This window comes from Acipenser ruthenus, chromosome 25, assembly GCF_902713425.1.
Source record: "Acipenser ruthenus chromosome 25, fAciRut3.2 maternal haplotype, whole genome shotgun sequence".
Taxonomy (NCBI): domain Eukaryota; kingdom Metazoa; phylum Chordata; class Actinopteri; order Acipenseriformes; family Acipenseridae; genus Acipenser; species Acipenser ruthenus.
Window position 1 is genome coordinate 27,895,480 of NC_081213.1, and position 22,624 is coordinate 27,918,103.

Below are 22,624 nucleotides of genomic sequence, written 5' to 3' on the forward strand. Positions count from 1 at the left end.
GACAACCTGCCTGCTGTGCAAACGTGAAGATGGTCTGTGAGACTATTTATTGACACGTGAAGGTGCACAGTGAGCCAAGGCTAGGGGCGAGGCAGTTTTAGAGCAGGCAGAGAGAGCAGGCTAATGTGTTTTGTGCTTGGATCATTTTTATAAATGCTGTGACAGGGAGAGAATGAATCTCCCTCTCGACCTGTGAGGGCGCTGCGCTCGAGGGCAGGTAGGACCTGAAGCTGTTGTACTGTCAGGTATACTCCTCGTGGTCAGTACTGCAGTGTGCACTGATTGGCTAGATTTTGGTGCAGTGTACACTGATTGGCAGTGCAGATTGTGAGGAGGAGCCTGGCAGTATGTAGGAGAGCAGTTTTGGGGCATTCGCGCTCGAGTGTTGGGCCGCATTGTGTTTTTGCAGCCAGCTTTGTGCTTACATTGTTGCAGACTAGAAGGAGTGACGTGAAGGATCAGCGCAGAGATCCACGCTCCGTAGAGAAGCTGCTGAGTGAGGACCCCTGTGCCGTGCTACCTGACCCTGTTGCACCAGCTGTGTGAAAGATTCTTTGTTTTGGAGCGTGTGAAAGTGTTCGGGACTTGTTAGTTTATTATTTCTATTTTCAGCCTGAGCTTCACCATGGCTGGTTCTGTTCAGGGTGTTTATTTTTGTTTGATTGTAATAATAAAAGGCACCCACACGGGCGTTACTCTGCATCTCCTGTTGTTGACGTCGCTCTTGTGCAACCACTCACCACGTGCTGACAATGCCAATAAATGTTACTCCACCTTCTTCAACTGAAAACTAAATAATATGTTCAATAGAAAATATAAATTCTGTTACTATATTTAGTGGGCAATACTTAGTAAAAGAAGGGCAGCTTAGCATGGGTCAGAGCTGGGAATATCACGTCTTCTTCTTCTTCTTCTTCTTCTTCTTCTTCTTCTTCTTCTTCTTCTTCTTCTTCTTCTTCTTCTTCTTCTTGATTTTCAGTGACTGGTGTTTCAGAAGCATGAAGCCCTCCCTGTGACCTCAGCAGAGCTCTCAGAATCATGTCTAACTCAACGTACACCAGAGTGTAACCATAAGCCTGTCCCCCTGCAACACACTTTAAGAGTGGATATGATGATTATATTACCAGACTCAAAATGAATGAAGATCACACAGAAGATGTCATGTAGCGTTTGCAGTTCTACTTACACTGCGGCTGAGCTGAAGATTGAAGTCTAACACTTCATACTATTTACTTTTGTTTTTTAGAGATACAATTTCCAGTCAGCGTGGATAATAAAATAAAAAAATGAGTTGCCTCTGTTAGAGATTTAGCTTTATTTAGTTTTCCATTTCCAAGGTGACTTTTTTTTTTTGATGGGGTGTTACTAAACTTCAAGGTCAGTCCACCAAGGTTACAGCAGCTGCAGAAGAGTGGCTGTGCCGGTCTCTGATTGGCTGCTGGTGATGTGTGCACAGTGTTAAACAGGACGTTGTGACGTCACCGCTCAGTCTGCATTGGCCGAAGACATTCAGCCCGAGTGAAACGGTGCCAGAGAGTTAAATAAAACAGCACAGTGATTAAAAAGGAAGGGGGGGGGGGGGTTAAACTGTTATACTTTATACTGTATGTGACATCAAATCTACGGTACAGTATATGATATACGTTATTGTACTTTGTGTCGACAGTACTAGCATTGAATATGAAACAGTAAGTAAACACTACAACTCACAGTAGTTTGTATAACAATTCATATTCAATTCTGATTTGCATTCATTCAAACCAGACAACAGAATGGGATGAACTACAGTAGGGTTGGTTCTTTCATCTCAGCAAGAAGTGGCACCACACGTTGGTCTGTGTACCAGACGACCAGGGTTCGATTCTAGGTTATGATATTAAGGAGGAGGCTGCCGTCGTCGTCTAACACTGGTTTAAATTCTTTCTAGACGAAATCCTGAATGAAAAAGTTCAGACCAAAATAATATAAAAATCCCAAAAATACAGAAATGAAAAAAAAATAACAATAATAATTGACATCTTAAACAAATCCAGTAGTGCAGAATATTTCATTCCACTGAGTGTGTCCCACAGTCTGAAGTGGGATTACCGCAGATGTATTCAATGTGTTGTGTTCATCCCTGACCCCGGCACACATCAACCCTCAGAACGTTCCGTGCCTCTTATCCTCACCAGAACATTTTACAAGTAATTTATAAAAATGATGAGCTGGAACGAGAACACAAGTGGCACATTTTAAAAAGGCTTTTCAAGACAGCCCTTGGTAAAAAGCAGTGAAAATCTGTGAATGATTCACTTCATTTATTTCATCAACATGTCTTTCTATATTCTCAGCATCCTAACAAGGTGCAGATCTGAAGGAGTCGTGCAGTCCACAGCACCCTGGCTTGACAGCCCTCTGTAGCAGGATGTTTAACTTCAAAGAGTGAGCGTCGAATTGCAACATCTGTGCTATTCTGTAATGCAGGGCTTGTTTAAGGAACTGGATTAAAACCAGTACAGTGCATCGTTCGTCTCCTTAGACATGCAACAATCTGCCTTGTATTGCCCTTGATCTCAAGACTTAATCTAGAAAACTGCTTCCTTGTGGTACGGTTAAAAAAAATAAATAAATACAAATAAAAAAGAAAGGAAGGTAGGAAGAGAGGAATCTCATTGTGGCTGGTTTGAGAGGCCGCCTAGCTCCCATAACCCAGCCCAATAATACGGCACCTTTTTAAGGTGTGCCTGGTCCAGTATGGTGACTGATCTGAGTTAACAACGGTAACAATCGTCTTTACATTTCTATTGCAGGGACCTTCCTATGTGTTCTTTGCACAAATCTACCTGGCAGGGGTGGGGATGCAATGTGTCTATGGCAGTCTGGTCACTTGGGCTGTACAAAACAGCAGAGGTTTGCCATGCAGTGGCTGAGGGGGGGGTGGGGGCATGGATGATGGTACTTACCCGGTCGAAGAGGGCAGTGTGGATGTAGGCACAGCGCGGGTGGAAGGCTCCCGTCCCGCACACATACAGGTGAGTCTGGTTATAGAGGTGGAGGACCCGCAGGAAATTGGCACAGTCCAGCTGTTGAAGCGAAACACACACACATATAGATAGATAGATAGATAGATAGATAGATAGATAGATAGATAGATAGATAGATAGATAGATAGTTTTCTTACAGTGCATCTGTATACAGACAGGACTGCTCCAGACCACCCACAGTCGCTGTCCCGAGTCACTACACAGTACCTACATTCAGGGTTTGTGTTTGAGGTCCCTGTTCACAAGGCTTTAAGGGCCGTTTTAAGGATTTTTTAAAACCCCATTTTGATCATAAAAATTGTTTTTACTTGTATTTCAAAACATCATTTAACCAAACAGAATCTCCAAAAAATCATTCCTGAAAAAAAGTCATGTGAATGTTAGATGCCTCAGTCCTTGTCACCTGCTGCTTCTGACGACTTCAAGCGTGTCGAACGATCAGTAAACGTCTTCATTTGTCATTCCTTAAATGTACAGTAAATGCCCTCAGAAAACAGATAATGAATGAGAAGATGTACAAACCTCTGGATCTTTCCCTGCCATCTTACACTCCTCAATGCGGTCAGAAGTTGCTGGCCAGTAGAGCTGCGGACACAGAAAGGTTGATTAATGCACCCGGTTGTCAGTCAGAAGAGCCGTGAATTGGCATCTCAGCCCACTGAATTGCATGGAAAGACAAGGGCTGGACGCGAACCACAAACCATACAGTTCAAAGACGAAAGTCTTATCATTCAGCTAAAGAGCCAGCTCTGTCGTGGAGAGGCGAGTGTGTGTCTGATGCTGATATCAGTATTATTAACTCATCAGCCGCTAGGAGGAGAGTCATTTCACTGTATGCTGGCATTTCTTATTTACTCAAGCTCAGCCTTACTGAAATAGAGAGGTCGATGCCCTGCCATTGAGGTGCACTGTGTGACTCTAAATAATCCATAAAAGGGGTGTTAACCTCTTGACTTCTGACCATTTGTGACACGTCTGCCTGCCCAGACCCCAGCAACAACAACAAAGACATCATGAGAGTCGCCAAGCCCTCTTCATCAAGCCGGCGATTCCCCCGTCCTCCTCCAGTTATAAAACACACCCATTCTTCACTCAGGAACCACTTGGGGAGCTACAGTGAGCTGTGCTGCTGTGCTTTAGGTCTTGTCTCAGGATCAGAAGGATGCACACCTCCATTACCATTCGATGTATCATGAAATAAAAGTATCACAAATCGCTACACCCCCAGTAATCAATGCACAAATCAACAGGGGATGGAAAACGCCAGCAGGATTGTAGCAAGCAGAAGGGATGTGGTGTTCCAATCCACCATCTGTTTAGCTGGTTAAAATAGAATGGGTTTTGGAAGAACAGTGGCTGAATACCTCAGACCATGGAGACAGTGGGGGGCATTCCACACAGAACCAGGGCTGGGCAGGCACACAGAGGAATGCCATCACCACAGCTGAACTCGGCTAGGAATGATTACTACAGCCGCCCAGTGCAGAGGAAGAAGAGCCAACAACAGAGAGGGATAACACAGAGAGCTTGTTATCATAACGGAGGGGGGTACAGACTAATCCTTTGTCAATGTATTAGGGGGACAAGTCAGCTACCAGAGCAGGATAGCAGGGTGTTGGGTTTCTCTTCTCAGACAGCTCTGTAATTGAATTACCTCTGACTGGTCTTCCTCTGAAGATGCAACGTGTTTGTTCAGCTGCCTGCCCTGCCCGGCCCGTTCCAAGTTTTGTCCCTTTAAACGCCCGCATTAGTGTTAGTTAGTGTATTGCTACCTTTGAACGGCGCCCTGTGAAAACATTACGGCAGGAAGAAGACTGGAATATTTTGGAAGAGCAGAGGTCTGGAGGTCTGGCTGCACTCCATAGCCCATTCCCTGAGCAACTGGGAAAGATAGGCTACCGGTAATGTGCTATTCACCGTACTAGAGTCTTTCAAACAAACCCTAACACTAACCCTAACCCTAACCCTAACCTTAATTAAGATTAGGGTTGGGGCTCATTTAAAATATAAACTCAGTATTCGAATTCTCTCAGCTGTCCCGTCACTGAAAATCCTGGCCTGTCTTTCTGCACCCGTGCCCTTTAAAGACTACCCATATAAAGATAACAGTACCATCCACAAACACTATGGCTTCCTATAGTATCTCCTGTAGTATATCATTTGAACTGCACTATATTTTATATGGGTGTATAAACTCAGTATAAGCACCACTTTAGTTATGGGTAATATTTTGCATGGCATAAATAGCTATTTAATTGCTATGCAATTACCCGTTTAATTGACACATAATAAAATAGGAACAGCGAGTACCCACATGCACAGCAAATAAAACAGCTCATGTATGAGCTGCAGGAGCCATAAACCACTCTGATAATCTATTGTTATTAACGGTGCAGTTAATCAATCCACACAAAGTTTTATTAGACGTTGATTAAGGTTTATGGCAGTGTTTCAAAAAGCAAGCTAATACTGAGCTTAGCTACTTAGGTCCTGCATTCATATAACAATATTACATTGATGCTCCACCCTCGCTAGCATGCAATTAGCCCAGGGCCCAATCTAATTGTTTTTTTTTTAATGTTTCTGGTACATCTGTTAAACTACTTCATACATTGCATAGCAAAATGCTCCCGACCATCTGTTCTGAACATTGACTCGACTTCCAGTGCCCTCTGGTCCAGAGGGAAGCATTATACACCCACCTCAGCGTAACAGCCATTCAATAAATCAATGTGTTAGCCATTAAAAGACAAACTAGTGCCAGTGTTTAGGCAGCGCTACTGAAACCCTAACCCTAGCCAAACTGAAATCCTAATTCCGCAACAGAATTCCCACTCAATCTAAAAACAGGCAGACCTGAAAACGACTTCCGTAACAACTGTAGAAGAAATCCCGGGACACCCGGATCCAGCTCGGGAAGCAGCCTGCAGCACACCTCATTGGAGAGGCCAGGGGGTGGAGAGTGCTAGTCTGCCGGTAGGCACGCTTGCTGCTTATTTACAGGGGGGGCTGCAGCCCGTTTTACGAGACAATGTTAAAATAGGGGAAATAGGGGGGTTGATAAAAGCAAAGGCGGCAGAACGCTGGAACGCTCCATGACTAAATAATAGATTCATTTCAGACGAGGTATGGAGGTATTAAAGCTAAAATTCCATGACCAGGCATGCTGGAGCAGTGATACAGAGCACACATGATTTATCTGAACTCACTGTTCGCAAGAAAACTTCAAGGTCCTGACTTATCTAGGAACCGCATGTTAACACATGCCGTCGGAAATCACATTGGAACCCCACGGGACTCCTAGCTCCCAGTCTGAGGCTGTGTAGAAACATGTGTGAAAAAAATACAATGTTTGCCCTGTTCTCATGTATTCTCAATAAAGGAGTTCCTTTTCGAATGATATAACTTCATTTCGTGAGGAACTGCCTTAGAATTGCCTTGCCATTGTAGGGCCACTTCAGCATTCCCACTGAAGATCATTTGCTGAGTTTGAATGCAGTTCTCTATAATAAACGGAATGGAAAGAACTCTGGTAATGCTATTGTCTCTCGAATTATGAAAGCACAGAAATACTGTGTATATTTATATATATATGTAGAAGTGCAAGAACTGTTGCAATGAAGTTGCATGAGAGCAAGATGTACAGTCACTTCATAAAAAAGTCCGAACAAAATAAATCACTTGAGGGAGTTCTAGCCACCCCAAACCCAGTCACTTGTAAAACACGGCAAACCGCCTATTATGGTTGAGAACATTATACTGCCTTAAAAAGCAAAAATAAAAACAAATAGAAAGGTAATGACAGACTTGTGACGGAAGGCTGTAATACTTGCAAGCAGGGAAATTGAAGGCTGGAGTAATTAAAGACTGTGGAAAGGGAGGTCAGTGTAATTAGAGGTAAGTGGGGGAACCAAAAGAGCCAGAGAATGTACTGTGGTATACATTAAAAACAAAAGCACTACATAGGCATATTTTAAATATATAGAACTATAACAGGGCAATGTCAAATCAAGTCAAGTATAGTATATCGACAAGGTCTTTATCAACATCTTAACTACTACAGTATATAAATTACCCCCGACCCCCCCCCCAAACTCCAAGCAGCAACGCTGGGAGAGAAGCAGCCAGCTCTATTACCCAACAAATTAAGAGCGATTTGGGCCCAATTAGCGCTCCCCAGCGCTGGGTGGGAGAGGTTATCTGTGATCTCCCAGTAGAAGGGTCCCGTGCTGGGGGAGGCTGTCCCAGGGCACAGCTGTTTAGTGGCTTCCCAAAGAACTGCAGCACCAGATGCTCAGCACAGCCACAGCCTGAATCACCAGCCAGTGTGCAGGTCCTGGTGACGCAGTGGCTTACTGCACAAACCCGGGTTCAAATCGTGAAATTAGTTTAAAACGATCACATCTTAGCACTAGCAGCTCAAAGTTTCTTTTTCAGTTTCCGGCTTTGGTAAATATTCTTTTAATCTGCTTTCAAAACACTGCAGAAGATATTTGTCGTTGATTGGTACTCAGTTGCAAAAGTGAAGGAAGGGCAGCTTTTCATGGTTTGAAACCAACACGTTAATGAAAGGATTTATTGAATACCTGCTGATAACAAAATACTTCTTAAAGGCAATTCCGAGTGTTTGCACACCCCTGCTGTAGACTGAACACACCCTCTGTCCTAAGGGACACCTTTTATTATGAATCTGTAGCGTGCAACCGAACAAAAAAGTTTCACTGCCAGAACAACACAGGCTGTGCCTACCTTCTTGAGCCCGTGGCTGATGTTGTCCAGATTTGTGGACACCAGGTGGTCCTTGGTGGCAGCGTACAGCTTCCTGCTGTCTTCGTCCACGATGATGGAGTGCAAATCCCCAGCACTGAAGGGCAGAGGCACCATCCTGCCATTGCGCACCAGCTCTGCAGAGACACACCATCACAGACACTGAGCGAGGGGGCAAGGGGGGATTCATAAAAACCACTGGCTTTCAGCTGGTCATACTGATCACAAGCAACACATTTCTACAGGATACCACATACATTTTCACAACGCCTTAATTCTGCAAAATGACCAAGATTAGATAGCACTGGCAAAATGAAAGTTTACTGAAGTTTACAAAATGCCATCAAGAGATAGTTGAATGACGTCCCCAGGGACTGGTCTTGCTGGTTCAAGAAGAAACACCACCAGTATTTCCTTGTGCATTCTACAGTCCACTGTGAGTTGTCTACACCCATGCTGGGATGCAATGAAATTAGTGCAGGAAATGATGTTACAAATATAGAACCTTTCTGGATAGCATAAATGCTTTGCCTACAGGCTCATTTACCCTGGAATGAGCGCCCGACCATTAATCACTGTCACCCAGGACCTGAATGAACTCACTGGCCTTGCACAGAGGGAGAGAGGGCGGGTGGGGAGGGCAATGGTCAGGGCAGTGTGCTCATCGAGAATGGATTCCAGAACAGGATTCAAGACACCCAGGATGATGTATTGCTTTTTCATTCAAACGAGAATTGACAAGGCCCCTCTGGGTACATGTGACAAGGCAGGCACATTCTCAATGACAAATTGACGGGCTGCTTGCAATTATTCCCCAATCTGATTTTGATTGGCTCGTTCTCATTAACGAGAGGCATGGGAGCAGTGAAAGCACCTGTAATGGGGTCTGGCAGCAGAGCCCTCTCTGGAGGCAGCTCTCTTGTAACTGCTTGGTGCAGACAGAGCAAATGAGAAAGCTGGTCAGTCTCAAAGCTATTGGTCCAGTGTGAGGCTCGCACCTGTTTGTATAAAATACACCACTCCAATTCCATGCCACTGTACTCGGGAGCATAGTTACAAGAGCGGGCTATTTGTGTTCTGCATTACAACCAGAATGAAAGTGCAAGTCGAATGGCATCATGGGTAAAATGGCGCCACCACCATGCTGTGTTATGACTGGTTCTGCGGTTGGCTTTATTACATCATGCTGTGCTTTTACTGTGGTAGACTTTTATAAGGGAAAGCAATGACATCATGAGATGGATCCCTGCAGCTCAGATAGAGACGCCTGTAAGTGGCAGCACTCTCCCCAGATCCAGCTCCCACAGTGACAGTCCGGGTCAACGCTCCCCTGATACACGGGAACTGGGAAAATGAAGGATGAACCAGCTGGAACCGTTCAGAGACACAAATTACCCCAATAAACAGAGCTGTGAGGAAACGCTGGCCAGACACTGCAGAACCGCCCTGGCCTTCCCCTCCCTTGCCCTCCCCTCCCCTCCCCTCTCCTCTCCCTGACACCGGGGTCCCAGGATTGACCAGGGTCACGCAGCGTCCCCCTAGCAATAGGTCCACTACATTCTTCACACATCACCAGCTACACTCCCCAAACCTCCTTTTTTAATCTGATTCATTTTGGCTGTTCTGTCCTTGGCATCCCTGCAACAACAGCCACAAGAAGAATGGCAGGAGTGATATAAAATAAAACCCTAATGTATCTATACAGCTTTACTTAAAACAGCACAGATTGGCACCATCAATCAAATATACTGAAATACAAAAGGTACATGTCTTTTATACACTTTCTTTGTTCTGGACATATCTGATAGTATTAATATACTGTGCTCCTGCACGCTGTAGAAGTCAAGCATTTCCACTGGAATTCGATACGGTGCACACGGTATCTATGGAAGATTGAAACAAAAAAGATTTTGCATGGGAAGGAAATCACAAGGAGCTATTTACTTTCAGTAGAAATGAGGATAACTTCCGATCCTGTTAATAACCTTGACTGTCTGGAAGACCAGGATCCCCTTGATGGTTACAAAAGGAATATCAAGTTGTACTTTGGACGACAAGGCAAACATTGCGGGAAAACATTATCATGGTGGTTTAAATAAATATATATAAAATATATTTTTCCTGTGAATGCAAGATTTTCTAGTGTCTAGACTGCAAACTCCCCCGAGCCTGAAAACTCTGCTGCTTGTTTTTGGGGAACACCCAGCAACACCCACACTTTAAATTAACTGAAAGAGGCTCTCAAGAGCTCTGGGACACAGCGCCGCACACACTCGCCATGCAGGGTAGCTGAGAGATGAAGCAGGAGGTCCAGGGTCATGCCCAGACACACACTGGCAGGATATTGGAGTTCCATTCACTGCTGGCTTGTTGTAACAAGACTATGTCACCTCATTCATGCAGACTTTATTACATTAAGACAAGGGGATCCCTGTGTTCAGCAGCAGCCACGACCCTGGATTCAGGACCTGCTTTATTCTTCAAACCCACCCCTGGTGGAGTACCTTGACTCTCAGCTCCAAGACTGTAAAGCACTGGGTATCACAGAGCCAGCAGAGCAGCAGCTCAGTCCCTCCCTGAGTCAGAACATTGATATAACTGAACATTCCAAGCATTCTGAATGGAATTCTGTTTTCCATTAACTTCAGTGCTAGCAGCAGCAGCATCAAGCACAACACAGGATGCAGGACAGCGCTTGAGTTTGGATACCGGTAACCGCTGTGAACTCATGCATGCTTGATGACTATTTGGGGGGAATCTGTGTATAAATCAGCAAAGGCCAACAGTGGTTTCCCATTCCGCTATAAAAGCACAAATGTAGCTTTGTGAGCCCTGGCAGGATGGCTGTGGTGTTGGGTTTACAATGCGCTGAGGGACACTGGAATGACAGGGGAGGAAGGAAGCATACAATACACCACAAAGGGAGGACTCTTTTCAGACCCGATTACTGTTAAACGTTTTTTTGTTGGCATGGACCTGTAAGTTGAAGGCAGCCCCAAGCTCGACCTGACGATTGCAGAGTGAAATATTTGAGCAAGACGGCGGGTTGAAGCATTGCAGCATCTGGCTGGCTCCTGCTCAAGACATAATCATCGCAGGGCCATGCGTGTTCAATTAAATTAATACAAGGGCTTGTACAGATCTAAATCCTGCCTGTCTCCAGGGAGAAGGAAAGCAGCGATTAGCCATGCTAATAATTCACATGTACAATGAAATGTTACACAGCATTTAGAAAGGTTTGGCTCGCGTACGGCACCTTTCTTCTTTAAAATGATAACTGGGGTTTGATAAGAAACCCTTCCACATCATATCATGGATATTTTGAAGTACTACTGTAAATAGGGGTGTGCCAAGACTTGTACTTTCAGAGTAATTACCTTTAAGACGTATTTGTCGGCAGGCATTAAAATAAATCTGTGCATTAATGTGTTAATAGCTTGGCTTGTCCTGCTTGCTTTGGGAATGCTACCCGGTGACGTCAAATGACATCATTTAGGAGTAAGGGGTTAACCAGCCTGGCTGGGACAGACTGCAGCGGATATTGGCCTTCCTGTTTACTCCCCGGCACACAACCTCTGAGCCCTAATGAGCTGCCCTCGCAGAAACCTCCCGCCAGCCAGATCAAAGACAGGGCCAGCCACCTTTAACCCCGGGCCGGAGCTCTGGAGTGACCAGGGGGCACTAAAATAACCACTGCATTGAGCTAACTGCAGACCAGTGCTGCTCCGTCACCGGACTTTTAACCCTGAGAGAAGCACTCCTTTATTTTTACAGCATGTAAAGCTGAACTCCCTTTAAATTAATTTACAAAAGCGCATTATAAATGAAATAGCGTCCTGACCGAGTTCGAGGCCTGATGTTTAAATGAAATGCTCGTTCAGCAGACTAGGACATTGCTGCAGTTTTACATTTTTAAAGACGCCTCCCAGCTTTGCATCAATGTTTACATGTAAGACTTGGAAAGACAAACCAAGGCAATCAGTTAACGTTGTAGCTGCGGGGGTTGAGTCAGCGCTGAAGAGCAGAGAACAGGACAAGCATCCCCAGCTGAAAGACGAAGAAGAGAGCGATGTGGGTTTAATGAGCACGCTCATTATCCCTGACCCTGCCTTTAATGACCTGCCATTTCCATTGCAGAATTGGTTGAACTCACCCAGCTGTTATACGATTTCCCAGTTTAACTGTAGCTTTACCGTCACCAATCTGTGATCCTTGCCAGCAACACCAGGAGAATTACCACCTCCTACCTGAGGTGTTATTTTCTTCAATACTCATCAATAATCCACTGAAACAACAATAGTATCTTTATCAGTGTATTTGAAATGTATTTTGCTGTACATTATTGACATACCAGCACTATATTGTTTAATTCGTACAGTATAGTGTATGGTATATATTGCACAGACCCTGATTAGCACTAGTTTTGGATTACCTTACTTAAAATAAGATGATCTAAGGTTAACGCTACTTTGGAAAATCACTTGTGAAATCAAGCAGAAATGTAATACACTGCATGCTCTGTGAATGAAAGAATACTGTTTCTCTGTGTCTCTGTCCTCACCTGATTCTAATCTGGGACTGCTTATAGTATTTTTTTTTTTCCATCTCAGGGTTATTAATGCTTATTTTCTATTCTTGACAAAGAGCGATATCGTTTACAGACATGCCGCAATCAAACAGTCTTCACTGAAAAGACAAGCCGTCTCTCATCTCAATTATAGTAATGGCTCTATTTACAAGACACCGACAGAAGTGAGCCTTGTGGGCTGCATCAAAGCACTGTAAATCAAAGTAATCCACTGTGAAAAGGATGGTCTAGCATCCTTGCAGGGCTATTTACATCGACGTAGCCCACAAAATCAATATCTGTCAGAGCCTTGCAAACACAGCCGACATTCAGCAAGGCTTTGATGCAACGGGAGACTGGGTTACTGCACTGTGAAATGTTATTAGTAAAACAGAAACACTGCTTAGGGTAAAAAGCTTCGACCTGTGAGATACTGTTAGGATGACGTGTATCTGTAAGTTACTGTCTGAAACAAGCATGCAAAGTGTGGAGCACAATCTTTGCAAATCCATCTGTCATGTACATACAGGGGGATTAAAAGTCGGGCGCGGCTGATTGGAAAGTGTGTGTTCCTAATAAAGTGTCCGCACCTTCATTCCTCAGGACCGATCTGCCTGCATTGTGTTTGCGTTCCTGTGCATGCTGACTGATGCCATGACGCTATCCCCTATCAGTCACATGACTGGTGACACAGTGGAAGCTGACTTCCCTGTCTATGAGCACACCCGTAACCTGGCCATTCGAACCCTGCTAAAGCTTTGCATGGAACCATTTTGTGGCCGGCTGACAAACAGCTATCTGCTAAAGATCTGATATAATGCACAGCTGATCACATGACTTGTGGTTCCGTGACCTTCAGTTACATTTCCCCTTAGTGAGTTTAAGGGTGTTGAAGAAAGCAACGTAAGAGTCAATACCCCAGCTAAGGGGAAATGTATCCTTGTGTTATTCTCAAACTGAATACCTAGTGTTTTACGCACCCAGCCCCAGCTCTTTACATGTTGAACGATGTGCAGACAGGACTTCATTCTCACAATGAGAGTCTGTGTCCACTCGCCTCTGATCTGCTCAGACAGTCCATTTGAAATCCATTACTAACCCTCTTCTCCTCCCTTCCACAGCCGCAGGGAGCTCGGTCTGTGTGTTTGTTTGCAAACCAGCTCTCCGTTTCAGAGGAGTAAACATTTATGTTCAATTAATCGGCCAAACGCTTCCCTGGGAATGCTGGGTTTCAGAACCACATATGAGTAGATATTTAAAGGGCTGCGTTACTCCTTAAACCACCCCAAGCCACACTATTTACTTGCAACAAGATAATGGGTCAGGCATTGCCTGCTGTTGTGGATACCCAGTGTTAGCACAGCCACGGGGCGGAGAAACATGCCATACTCAGAATAATTTAAAGATTAAAGATCATTTAGAGAATGTTTTGTTGACTGTACTTTTAAAGATCGCTTTGAGAGAGGGTTAGAGGTTTATTTTCACTTTTCAAAGAGCTGTTTGATCTTGGAGTGTGTTTCTAAGTACTCTATGAAACAGTCCTGAGACTACCTGCAGTGCTAGACTGGCAAGAATCCCTTAGCTGGATCAAGGCAGCTTCCTCGTACCAGTCGGTATTAAACAGCACAAATCCTGCTTTTAATTGCAAGTCATAGGATTAGTTAAAAAGCTGCTGCGTGTTTGTTTGATTATTCCTGTGTGCTCGTCTATGAAGACAAGTTCAAGGCACTCACGTTCATGCATGCCAAAATGTGATGCTTAACCCACTTCAGAGTCCAGGGGCCACAAATGTGGTTGTGTCACAAAATGTGTTTTCTCTGCTTTACACAAAATAAATCATTCGCGGTCTGGAGGAGTTCAAAGAAAAGTTACTTTTCCAAAAAAACAGTTCCAGAGGACTCGCTCTAAACTAAAACAAGCATCTATAATAACTGCCAGCATCCGCCTGAGCTGATTTTAAAGAGAGGCTGCAGGGTCCGAACACCCCGCAGAGAAATGCTGAACCCCACATTCATCTGGAGGGGTGTGGCCCCGTTCAAACCCACCTGCAAAATGTTGTTGCAACAGTGCATAGATTGTGCTAATAGTATGAATTATACCTGGGGGGGGGGGGTTACTGTGAAGACTGTGACCACACATTATGAAAATCCAAGCAGCTGCACTATCAGCAGTAGTTTTTCTGCATCTCTTGTTAAGTTAACACCATCCTAAAGCTTTCTAAGACCACTATTAACAACAAAGATGACCTAACCCTAACCCCTCTATCTGAGAGATCTCTGGAGCCTGTAATAAGGGATTAGCGGTGATGGCCTGTGTATCACAGACTCCCTGCTGCTGTTAACCAGTAAACCTCCACGTCACACTGCTACTCACCTCTCACATTCCCGCAGGTCACACACAACTGCACAGGTCACATGATTGACTCGGAATGTCCGTCAGCAACAAAGGACTGAGCGAGTTCTAGAATTCCGGCATTCTCAATGAGCTGATTGACAGCCACCCTTAATGCTGAAGAGACTCAGCGATTGGTTTTGGATTGTGTCACTGATAATTTGACGTCCCATTTACTGCTGCTATCGGCTGTTTCACCTAATGACTGGCATGACGCTACCAACTGTTAGCATGCCCTTAAATTCATTGATTGAATCCCTGTAAGGCTGAGGTTCTAGATCCTGTGTTGCCTTCAGTGCAGTTCAGCCCCTGTGTTTTTCCAGTACCAGGCACAGCAGTACACACAGCGGTTAATTAAACTGTCAGCCTGTGGAGTTAGAAAGAGCTTTCAATACCCTTCATAATGACTTTCACAATGCGGGACCCCTCTACAGAGGCAGCCCCCCCCCCCCCCCCCCGCAGCTCTACTCGTCTTTAATTACCTTTCACACACGCTGTCCCGCACCCCCCTCGCTGATTCACCAGCACAACTTTCATTAACTCGGCTCCAGTCGCTAAGAGGAACCGCCACCCAGCCCGCCTCTGATCTCAGACTAGCAATAACAGAATTTAATAAGAACTCTGCAGGACTTCTGAGGCTTTGGCTCTCCAGATCACCCACCTCGTAATTCAGAGCTCGTTCTGAACGAGATTGATAGCCCTGCCTCTCTTCCCCCGTAGAGATCTTAAGGAGCAGCTCAGTAATGCACTGCACGCTTACTTTTAAATTTGCAATAGGATAGGTCTGGATAGGGTTTTTTTTTTTTTTTTGGCACCCTGCTTTTCAATGGTCTTAAATTAAAGGCTTATTTGGTCAGTAGCTTATCTGAACGTGTTCGTTCCAGAGATCCATGGGAGGCAATCAGATTGTGTAGAAAAGTTCAAGCAAAGTGCTGGTGAAACAAGGAGTTGACCTTCGCTGGGTCTTGGGGGTGTAGGGTTTTCCAGATTGGACAGATAGCTTGGAACAAGGGTCTGAGAGACTGGGGTCCCTGGCTGGCTCCCTGATAAAGGCACGACCGTTGCGCAGGGTAAAGTCATAAAGTCAGGGGAGGATTGCTGCAGTGAGGGAACATAATTAGACGGTGTAAATGTGGGGAGAAAAACGGAGGAAAAATAACTGGGCACTCTATATTACAATGATTTGTTTTCACATGTTAATAACAGGAACCCAATTCCATGACAGAAACCCAAGGGTTCCATTCCAGGATAGTCCTGGGCACCCTGGTATCTTCACAGCTGCGAGCATGACAGAGTGCTTGTGGAAGGCAGTGAGTGGTGGTGCTGTGCTCTCCCCTATCTGGCCCTTTCCCAAGCTGTTCAGGAAGCCGGGGCTCACTTCCGCTGGAAATGGGTTTATCTCGTTTCCAATTACACTCAATTTTCTGATGGAGGTCTTCGATAGCCCACGAACACACACAGAGATCCAGGGATCGAGAGAGAGGCCAGAAAAGGCAAGGCTTAGACTGGGAAACGGGCCATCAGTCTGGGCCCTCTCTCCTTACACCCCGTCCACAACAGTGCTTTCATACAAAGCATTATATTTCTTTAGTGCCTGGCCAAGTCAGCTAAATTCACATTCTCATAATCCCGCCAGGGACCCGTGTGGTGCTGGTGTCTTTGTTTCAGTAACTGATCAGTCCTGCTTTGATTAACTCAATTGTATTACAGTGTAATCCCTATAAAGACAGCAAGACAGACAATCAGACTCTTTGAATTGAATTAGGATTCATCACATGCCTTCCCAATTAGAATGTTCAGACAGCTGCTCTGAATAGCAAACAAACTGACGCTTCCCTGCTAGTAAAGATTCTTAATTCCAAACCCGAACATATCCCATATACCAGTGTCTAGGGGTGTCAAACTCAGTTCCTGGAGGGCCGCAGTGTCTTCTGGCTTTTAATTACTTAATTACTTAATTGGTCTAATTATTTGATTAACTGGACACATTTAACACTTTTCTTCAGGCCTCAATGTTTCACAGGTAGTGTACCTTGAATCAAGGGCATTTTTAAAACCATCACCTGCAAAAGACCTTGAAAAATAGGAAATATGTCAAATTCAACAAATAATTAGCTCAGTTACGTTAATTGAGAGCTTAAGTTGGAATGAAAACCAGAAGCCCCTTGGCCCTTGAGGACTGGAGTTTGACAGCCCTGCTCTAGCAGTATTTCTTACACTATTTTTCGCTTGAAAATCTTCCCTTTTCCTGTGAACATGCAAACAGTCTTATTATCTTCCAGTGGCTGTTCATTGTGAATTTACTTAAACAGAAAACCGTGAATTCTCAGATAAAACTATACGATAACTTTAACAAGCTACGTAGACAAACCATAACTTCAAAATGCTCTATCCTAATTCTACAGTAAAACTACAAGAACTACGAGAATCTACGGCCGTTTGTCTGCTTGACTTAAGATACTTAAAGCTTTTACCTGCTCATAGTTTTTTCCTTTAGGTTTCACGTTCAAAATGAATAGAATTTGAATTCATCAGGAATTCGTCTTGAGTAGGAAATGAGTAGCAAAGTCTAGTGTAGTAGCTGATGTCAGCTGTCATTACAATTCATTTACAGACACTTACTGTGAAGCATTACCTCCTTAACTGACTTCACATGCAAGTGATTTCCCTCCTGCATGGCAGAGCTGCCAAGCAGCAGCATGAGGCTTCCACAGTGCAGCGCTGCTCTGCTCCTGCTCACTATCAAAGCAGGAGTGTGACAGGGTCAGGGAGGTCAAGTGGCCTTCCCCTTGAGGTTCCCCGACTGGTTCAGTTGCTGGACCGGGAGCTGAACCCAGCATCTCCCTTATAAAGGTTCACCACACAACACGGTGCAGTTTTCCAGTGCGTTTCCCTTGGTTATACTATGCATGCACCAGAGATTAACATGTTTAAACCTTTACCATACCACTGCAGGCTTGCTTTACCATGCTTGCGCGATGCTGTATTACACTTTGCAATGTGCTTTTCCTGCACTGTGGGAAGCTAGTATAAGTGCTTTTTGACCATGTTTCCTATTAAGGTATTTCTTTGATGATTTAATAGCTATTGCAATGCAAACACCTCCGCTCACAGCAATGCACAGTGCGTATGAACTTCAGGCTGTGCACCTCACCTCCTCTCACAGCAATGCACAGTGCGTATGAACTTCAGGCTGTGCACCTCACCTCCTCTCACAGCAATGCACAGTGCATATGAACTTCAGGCTGTGCACCTCACCTCCGCTCACAGCAATGCACAGTGCGTATGAACTTCAGGCTGTGCACCTCACCACCGCTCACAGCAATGCACAGTGCATATGAACTTCAGGCTGTGCACCTCACCCCCGCTCACAGCAATGCACAGTGCGAATGCACTTCTTACTAATAGGGCTATCAGAGAACAGGACCATGCAGAGCTGACGCTGTGCCATTGCAACAGTGTTTCTCTGTGTTCCCCCAATGGGCGGGGTGTTGTCTCCGAAGCGCAGAGCTGTCTTTCTGTCTGTCTGTCTGTCTGTCTCTCTCTCTCTCTCTGAATCATTGCTTTCCATGTTAAAGTTTAACTCCATTTATGAGCTAACATTAAACCACCCTCCCTCTCCCTCTCTCTCGCCCTAGTGTGCAACCTTCCATCACAACCCAAGCTGTCACCTGCAAAGCCCAGCGAACGCACTCCCAAAGCGGGTTCATTCTCAGCAGACAGAGCGCTGAAATCTCACAGCTCAGCTGGGACATGAAGATGTTTATCTTACAGTTCTCTTGTTTACACTAGCAGTCCTAACAGCCGGCACACACTGCAGATTAAATCAGGGCTCAAGTTCACAGTAAGAAACACCACACGTCCAATACTCATGTATGCAGCAAGCAACAAAGAGGGACACATGCTCAAAGCTATTTCTTCCAATTGTCATTCGCTTTTAAAGACCTGTAATTCCAGGGCTCGACTGAAGTATTAAGCCGTTTCTTATTCTTGTTAGATGTTTAATTGGAGGGTTTTATTTTTCCTAATGATGATTTGCAGCATATAGCTTTGTGGATCTAGCCCAGCATGTATCCGCTGCCTGCTACACTGCTGGGGAAGATGGAATGCACAGATGGAATGTTGGAATTAAAAATATCAAAGGCATTAGAATCCAGGGACTGTTCACAAAACTCTATGGAATGTTTTAATGAGCGGATCGCTAAGGACTGAGACCCACCTTTTTGCAAACTGTTTAAAGAGAAGTTTATTCTCATTTTCCTGAAAACCTGTTAATGATTCATTTAGATGGGAAATGCATCAATAAGAACTACTTCACTCTAACATCACTAATTAAATGCAGTTGTTTTGCATTACCACACTTAACTGAATAATGGCATTGTTTGGATGTAAATATCACTGGGAATGTGCAATATGTTAAACACAGAGGACTGCTGCTTGATTTCGAAACCTGTTCACATTTACTTTTAACCTCCCTAATCTATGAAAACACAATGAAATATAAAGAGATGAAGAAACTCTGAGAGAATCTCTGAGTTTGTGTTCATGAGCGCAGACCTCCTAAACGCTTACAAGTTGTGTTACCAGGCCCTTTAAACTCTTACAAATGAACGTTGTGCCACGGCTGTATTCATGAAGCATTAGCACACCAGTGAATGCACAGGTCAGGCACGGGCTGAAGGTCTATCATGAGAGACCTCACATCGCAGCTCCACTGCAAGCTAACAATCCGCTCCTGTTATCTGTGCCAAATCACTGCAGCTGTTTTTATATCTGGACCAGTAAAGCATGTGCTCAGTAGCTTCAGTGCTATTCTTAGATCTTCAATCGAACCTGAATCATCCCATTGATATGAACTGAGAGCAGTCCCTGGCTTGGAATCACACACACACACACAGCACACCAGCCTCGATCTGCTTCCTAAACAGAACAGGCTTTGTCAGATTCAACAACATTACTGGGGAGTTGGTTCCAGACCCTCACAATCCTCTGTGTAAAAAAGTGCCTCCTATTTTCTGTCCTGAATGCCCCTTTATCTAATCTCCATTTGTGACCTCTGGTCCTTGTTTCTTTTTTCAGGTCGATAAAGTCCCCTGGGTCGACATTGTCTATACCTTTTAGGATTTTGAATGTCTGAATCAGATCACCGTGTGGTCTTCTTTGTTCAAGACTGAATAAATTCAATTCTTTTAGCCTGTCTGCATACAACATGCCTTTTAAACCCGGGATAATTCTGGTTGCTCTTCTTTGAGCAGCAATATCCTTTTTGTAACGAGTTGACCAGAACCTTACACTTTTCTCTATTAAATGTCATTTGCCATGTGTCTGCCCAGTTCTGAATGCTGTCTAGATCATTTTGAATGACCTTTGCCACTCCTATTTTTGTGTCATTTGCAAATTTAACAAGTTTGCTTATTATACCAGAATCTAAATCATTAATGTAGATTAGGAATAGCAGAGGACCAAATACTGATCCGTGTGGTACACCACTGGTTACCTCGCTCCATTTTGAGGTTTCTCCTCTAATCAGTATTTTCTGTTTTCTACCTGTTAACCACTCCCTAATCCATGTGCATGCATTTCCTTGAATCCCTACTGTGTTCAGTTTGAGGATTAATCATTTATGCGGGACTTTGTCAAGAGCTTTCTAGAAATCTAAATAAACCATGTCGTATGCTTTGCAATTATCCATACTGTGCAAACACACTCAGACAGCACAGCAGGTACTGCACAAACACACACTGAGTGCGTAAGCCAGGCAGCTTAGCAGAACACTTTTTTTTCTAAGCAGTTTTTCTAAAAAAAAAAAAAAAATCAATTTACGGGTGGTGCGAATACACTGTTAAACACCCGTCTGCCAGGAATTAGAATTACCAAAGGAAACTTCACATCCGCAGAGTTTCAGCTAGAAGTCTTTTCCAGCGCCCTCTGCCAAAAAGCACAGAGGCAGATGAATGAATGCACATTGATTGGTTAGATTTTAGTTTTTCATTTAACCTCCAAATGCTGGATATTCAATACGTCATGGAAGAAATCCTTTTTTTATATATAAAAAAAATGAATTTAAAAAGAAAAAGTATGACCAAGCATGAAAATAAAATGTATCATCTCAATTTTCTTTTCTCTTCCAATAAATAAAGATAACAAATAATCAAATAATTAAATAAACTAATTAATTAATTAATAATAATAATAATAATAATAATAATAATAATAATAATAATAAAATTCTGATTCCACTTTCTGACTGGTACTGTTAATAAAATCGCAGTGAATCAGTGAAAAGCCCTTTACTGTAGAACTATAACACAGGCACAATCTAACGCACCACATGAGTGGACCCTCAATCAACCTCATTAGCAAAATAGTGACTGTGCAGTAACACTGAGAACCCACAGAGTTTCAATGTCCTGCCGATTTGACCCCTGAGTGATGCCGATGAGTCTGGGAAGACTGTTGGTATCTTTCCTCTTACCTGTAAAGGTGAAGCGCAGTCTGGGCTGGGAGGGCCTCCATGCGGAGGTGAGAGGGAGTCCCACACTGGACAGAAGCAGCACCTGAGCCAGCAGCAGGGTCTTTCCACAGCTCCACTGCTGCCTCCCTCCTCGGAGCACACCGTTCCAGCACATGTCTCTCCAAACAGACCAGGGAAACAGCACAACAAGAACAAGTTTTGAAGTTTTGAAGTTGGTCCTGTTGCTGGTATCCTGAAGCAATGACAGTCACTTGAAGTCACTCTCCCAGCTCAGTCAACACAGCAACTGACTCACGGCAGGCCTCTTTACTGCAGCACCCTTTCCCAAAAACCAGTGCACAGCTCTGGACTGTTCCCAAGCCCCTTGCGGAAACGATTCTCCCTGTCTATCGAGATCCCACAAATAGAGGCACAGCTGGAAAGGGCCGCCTCCGGACCCACAGAGCTGACCTTTGTACCCCTCGGGGTCACCAGCAGAGGTTTCAATTGGAACACAGCTGAGCTCTTCAGAGCGCCGAGGGAGAGCAGAGGCTTGGCTACTGGCAGCAGTGTGAGGCAAGTGAGCAGAGAGACGCTGGGATTAGCCAGACAGCAGCCTCTGTGAAAGAGGCACTGCAAAGAAACTCCAGATTAATTACTGATCAGTGCCTTTACACAGCCAAAATACAGCTTAAAAAAAGAAACAAGGCTGCTCCTTCTTTTTCTTGCCCAAAAAATAAATGTCAGACACTTCAAATCCTATTTCAGCCCCCCGAAGGATAGCAGCAGTGCCGAGGTTTGCTGTTTCTCTTGAAGTATTTTACTTCACTTTACTGGAATGCTTCCCCTCTGTGTGGGTGATTGGCGGTGTGCGTTCCTCCTCAGTTGAGAGCTGCTTCTGTAACTCTCTCTCTTGCTCTCTCTCGCTCTCTCTCTCTCTCTCTCTCTCTCTCTCTCTCTCTCTCTCTCTCTCAGAGACTCCGCTGTAGTTAAATGCAGTGTTTCTCCCTCAGCAGTCACTCCCTGCTGCACAGGAGGGGTGGGAGTGCAGCTGCAGCTTCCAAGCTGCAACCACCTGTTAAAATGAAGATGTAATAATAATAATAATAATAATAATAATAATAATAATAATAATGGGTCTGGAAGAAGTCCAAGAGAAGGTTAACTCCACAAATCCAAGAGGACCAATCCAGCCAGCTGTGAATAATCACTCGCTCAGTTCAGGGGACTTGAACAGCTGCCGTTGTCCAGCTTGGCAATTATTCCTATTCTCATTTATATTCAAAAGTAAACCACCCTGAGCAGGGCTGTCCGACACATTACTAGTCCAAATTCCCTGGTGGTCTGCAGTCCTTGCCAGTTGCCTCTCTATTTTGAAGACAGACTCCCGTCTCCTCTCGGTAGATTCTTTGCTCCAGT

At 44.4% G+C, this 22,624-nt stretch overlaps 1 protein-coding gene across 1 annotated transcript in view; it reads right to left on the reverse strand.

Annotated features, from left to right (window-relative positions):
• LOC117412312 (semaphorin-3A) overlaps positions 1–22,624 on the reverse strand; it is a 48,187-nt gene that overhangs the window by 22,541 nt on the left and 3,022 nt on the right. The window contains exons 2-5 of the mRNA XM_058999981.1: positions 21,227–22,280; positions 7,776–7,930; positions 3,549–3,611; positions 2,946–3,065 (exon numbers count right to left, since the gene is read on the reverse strand). Of these exons, the coding sequence (XP_058855964.1) occupies positions 2,946–3,065; positions 3,549–3,611; positions 7,776–7,930; positions 21,227–21,380 (492 nt within the window). The 5' untranslated portion in view covers positions 21,381–22,280. The remainder of the gene's footprint in view (positions 1–2,945; positions 3,066–3,548; positions 3,612–7,775; positions 7,931–21,226; positions 22,281–22,624) is intronic.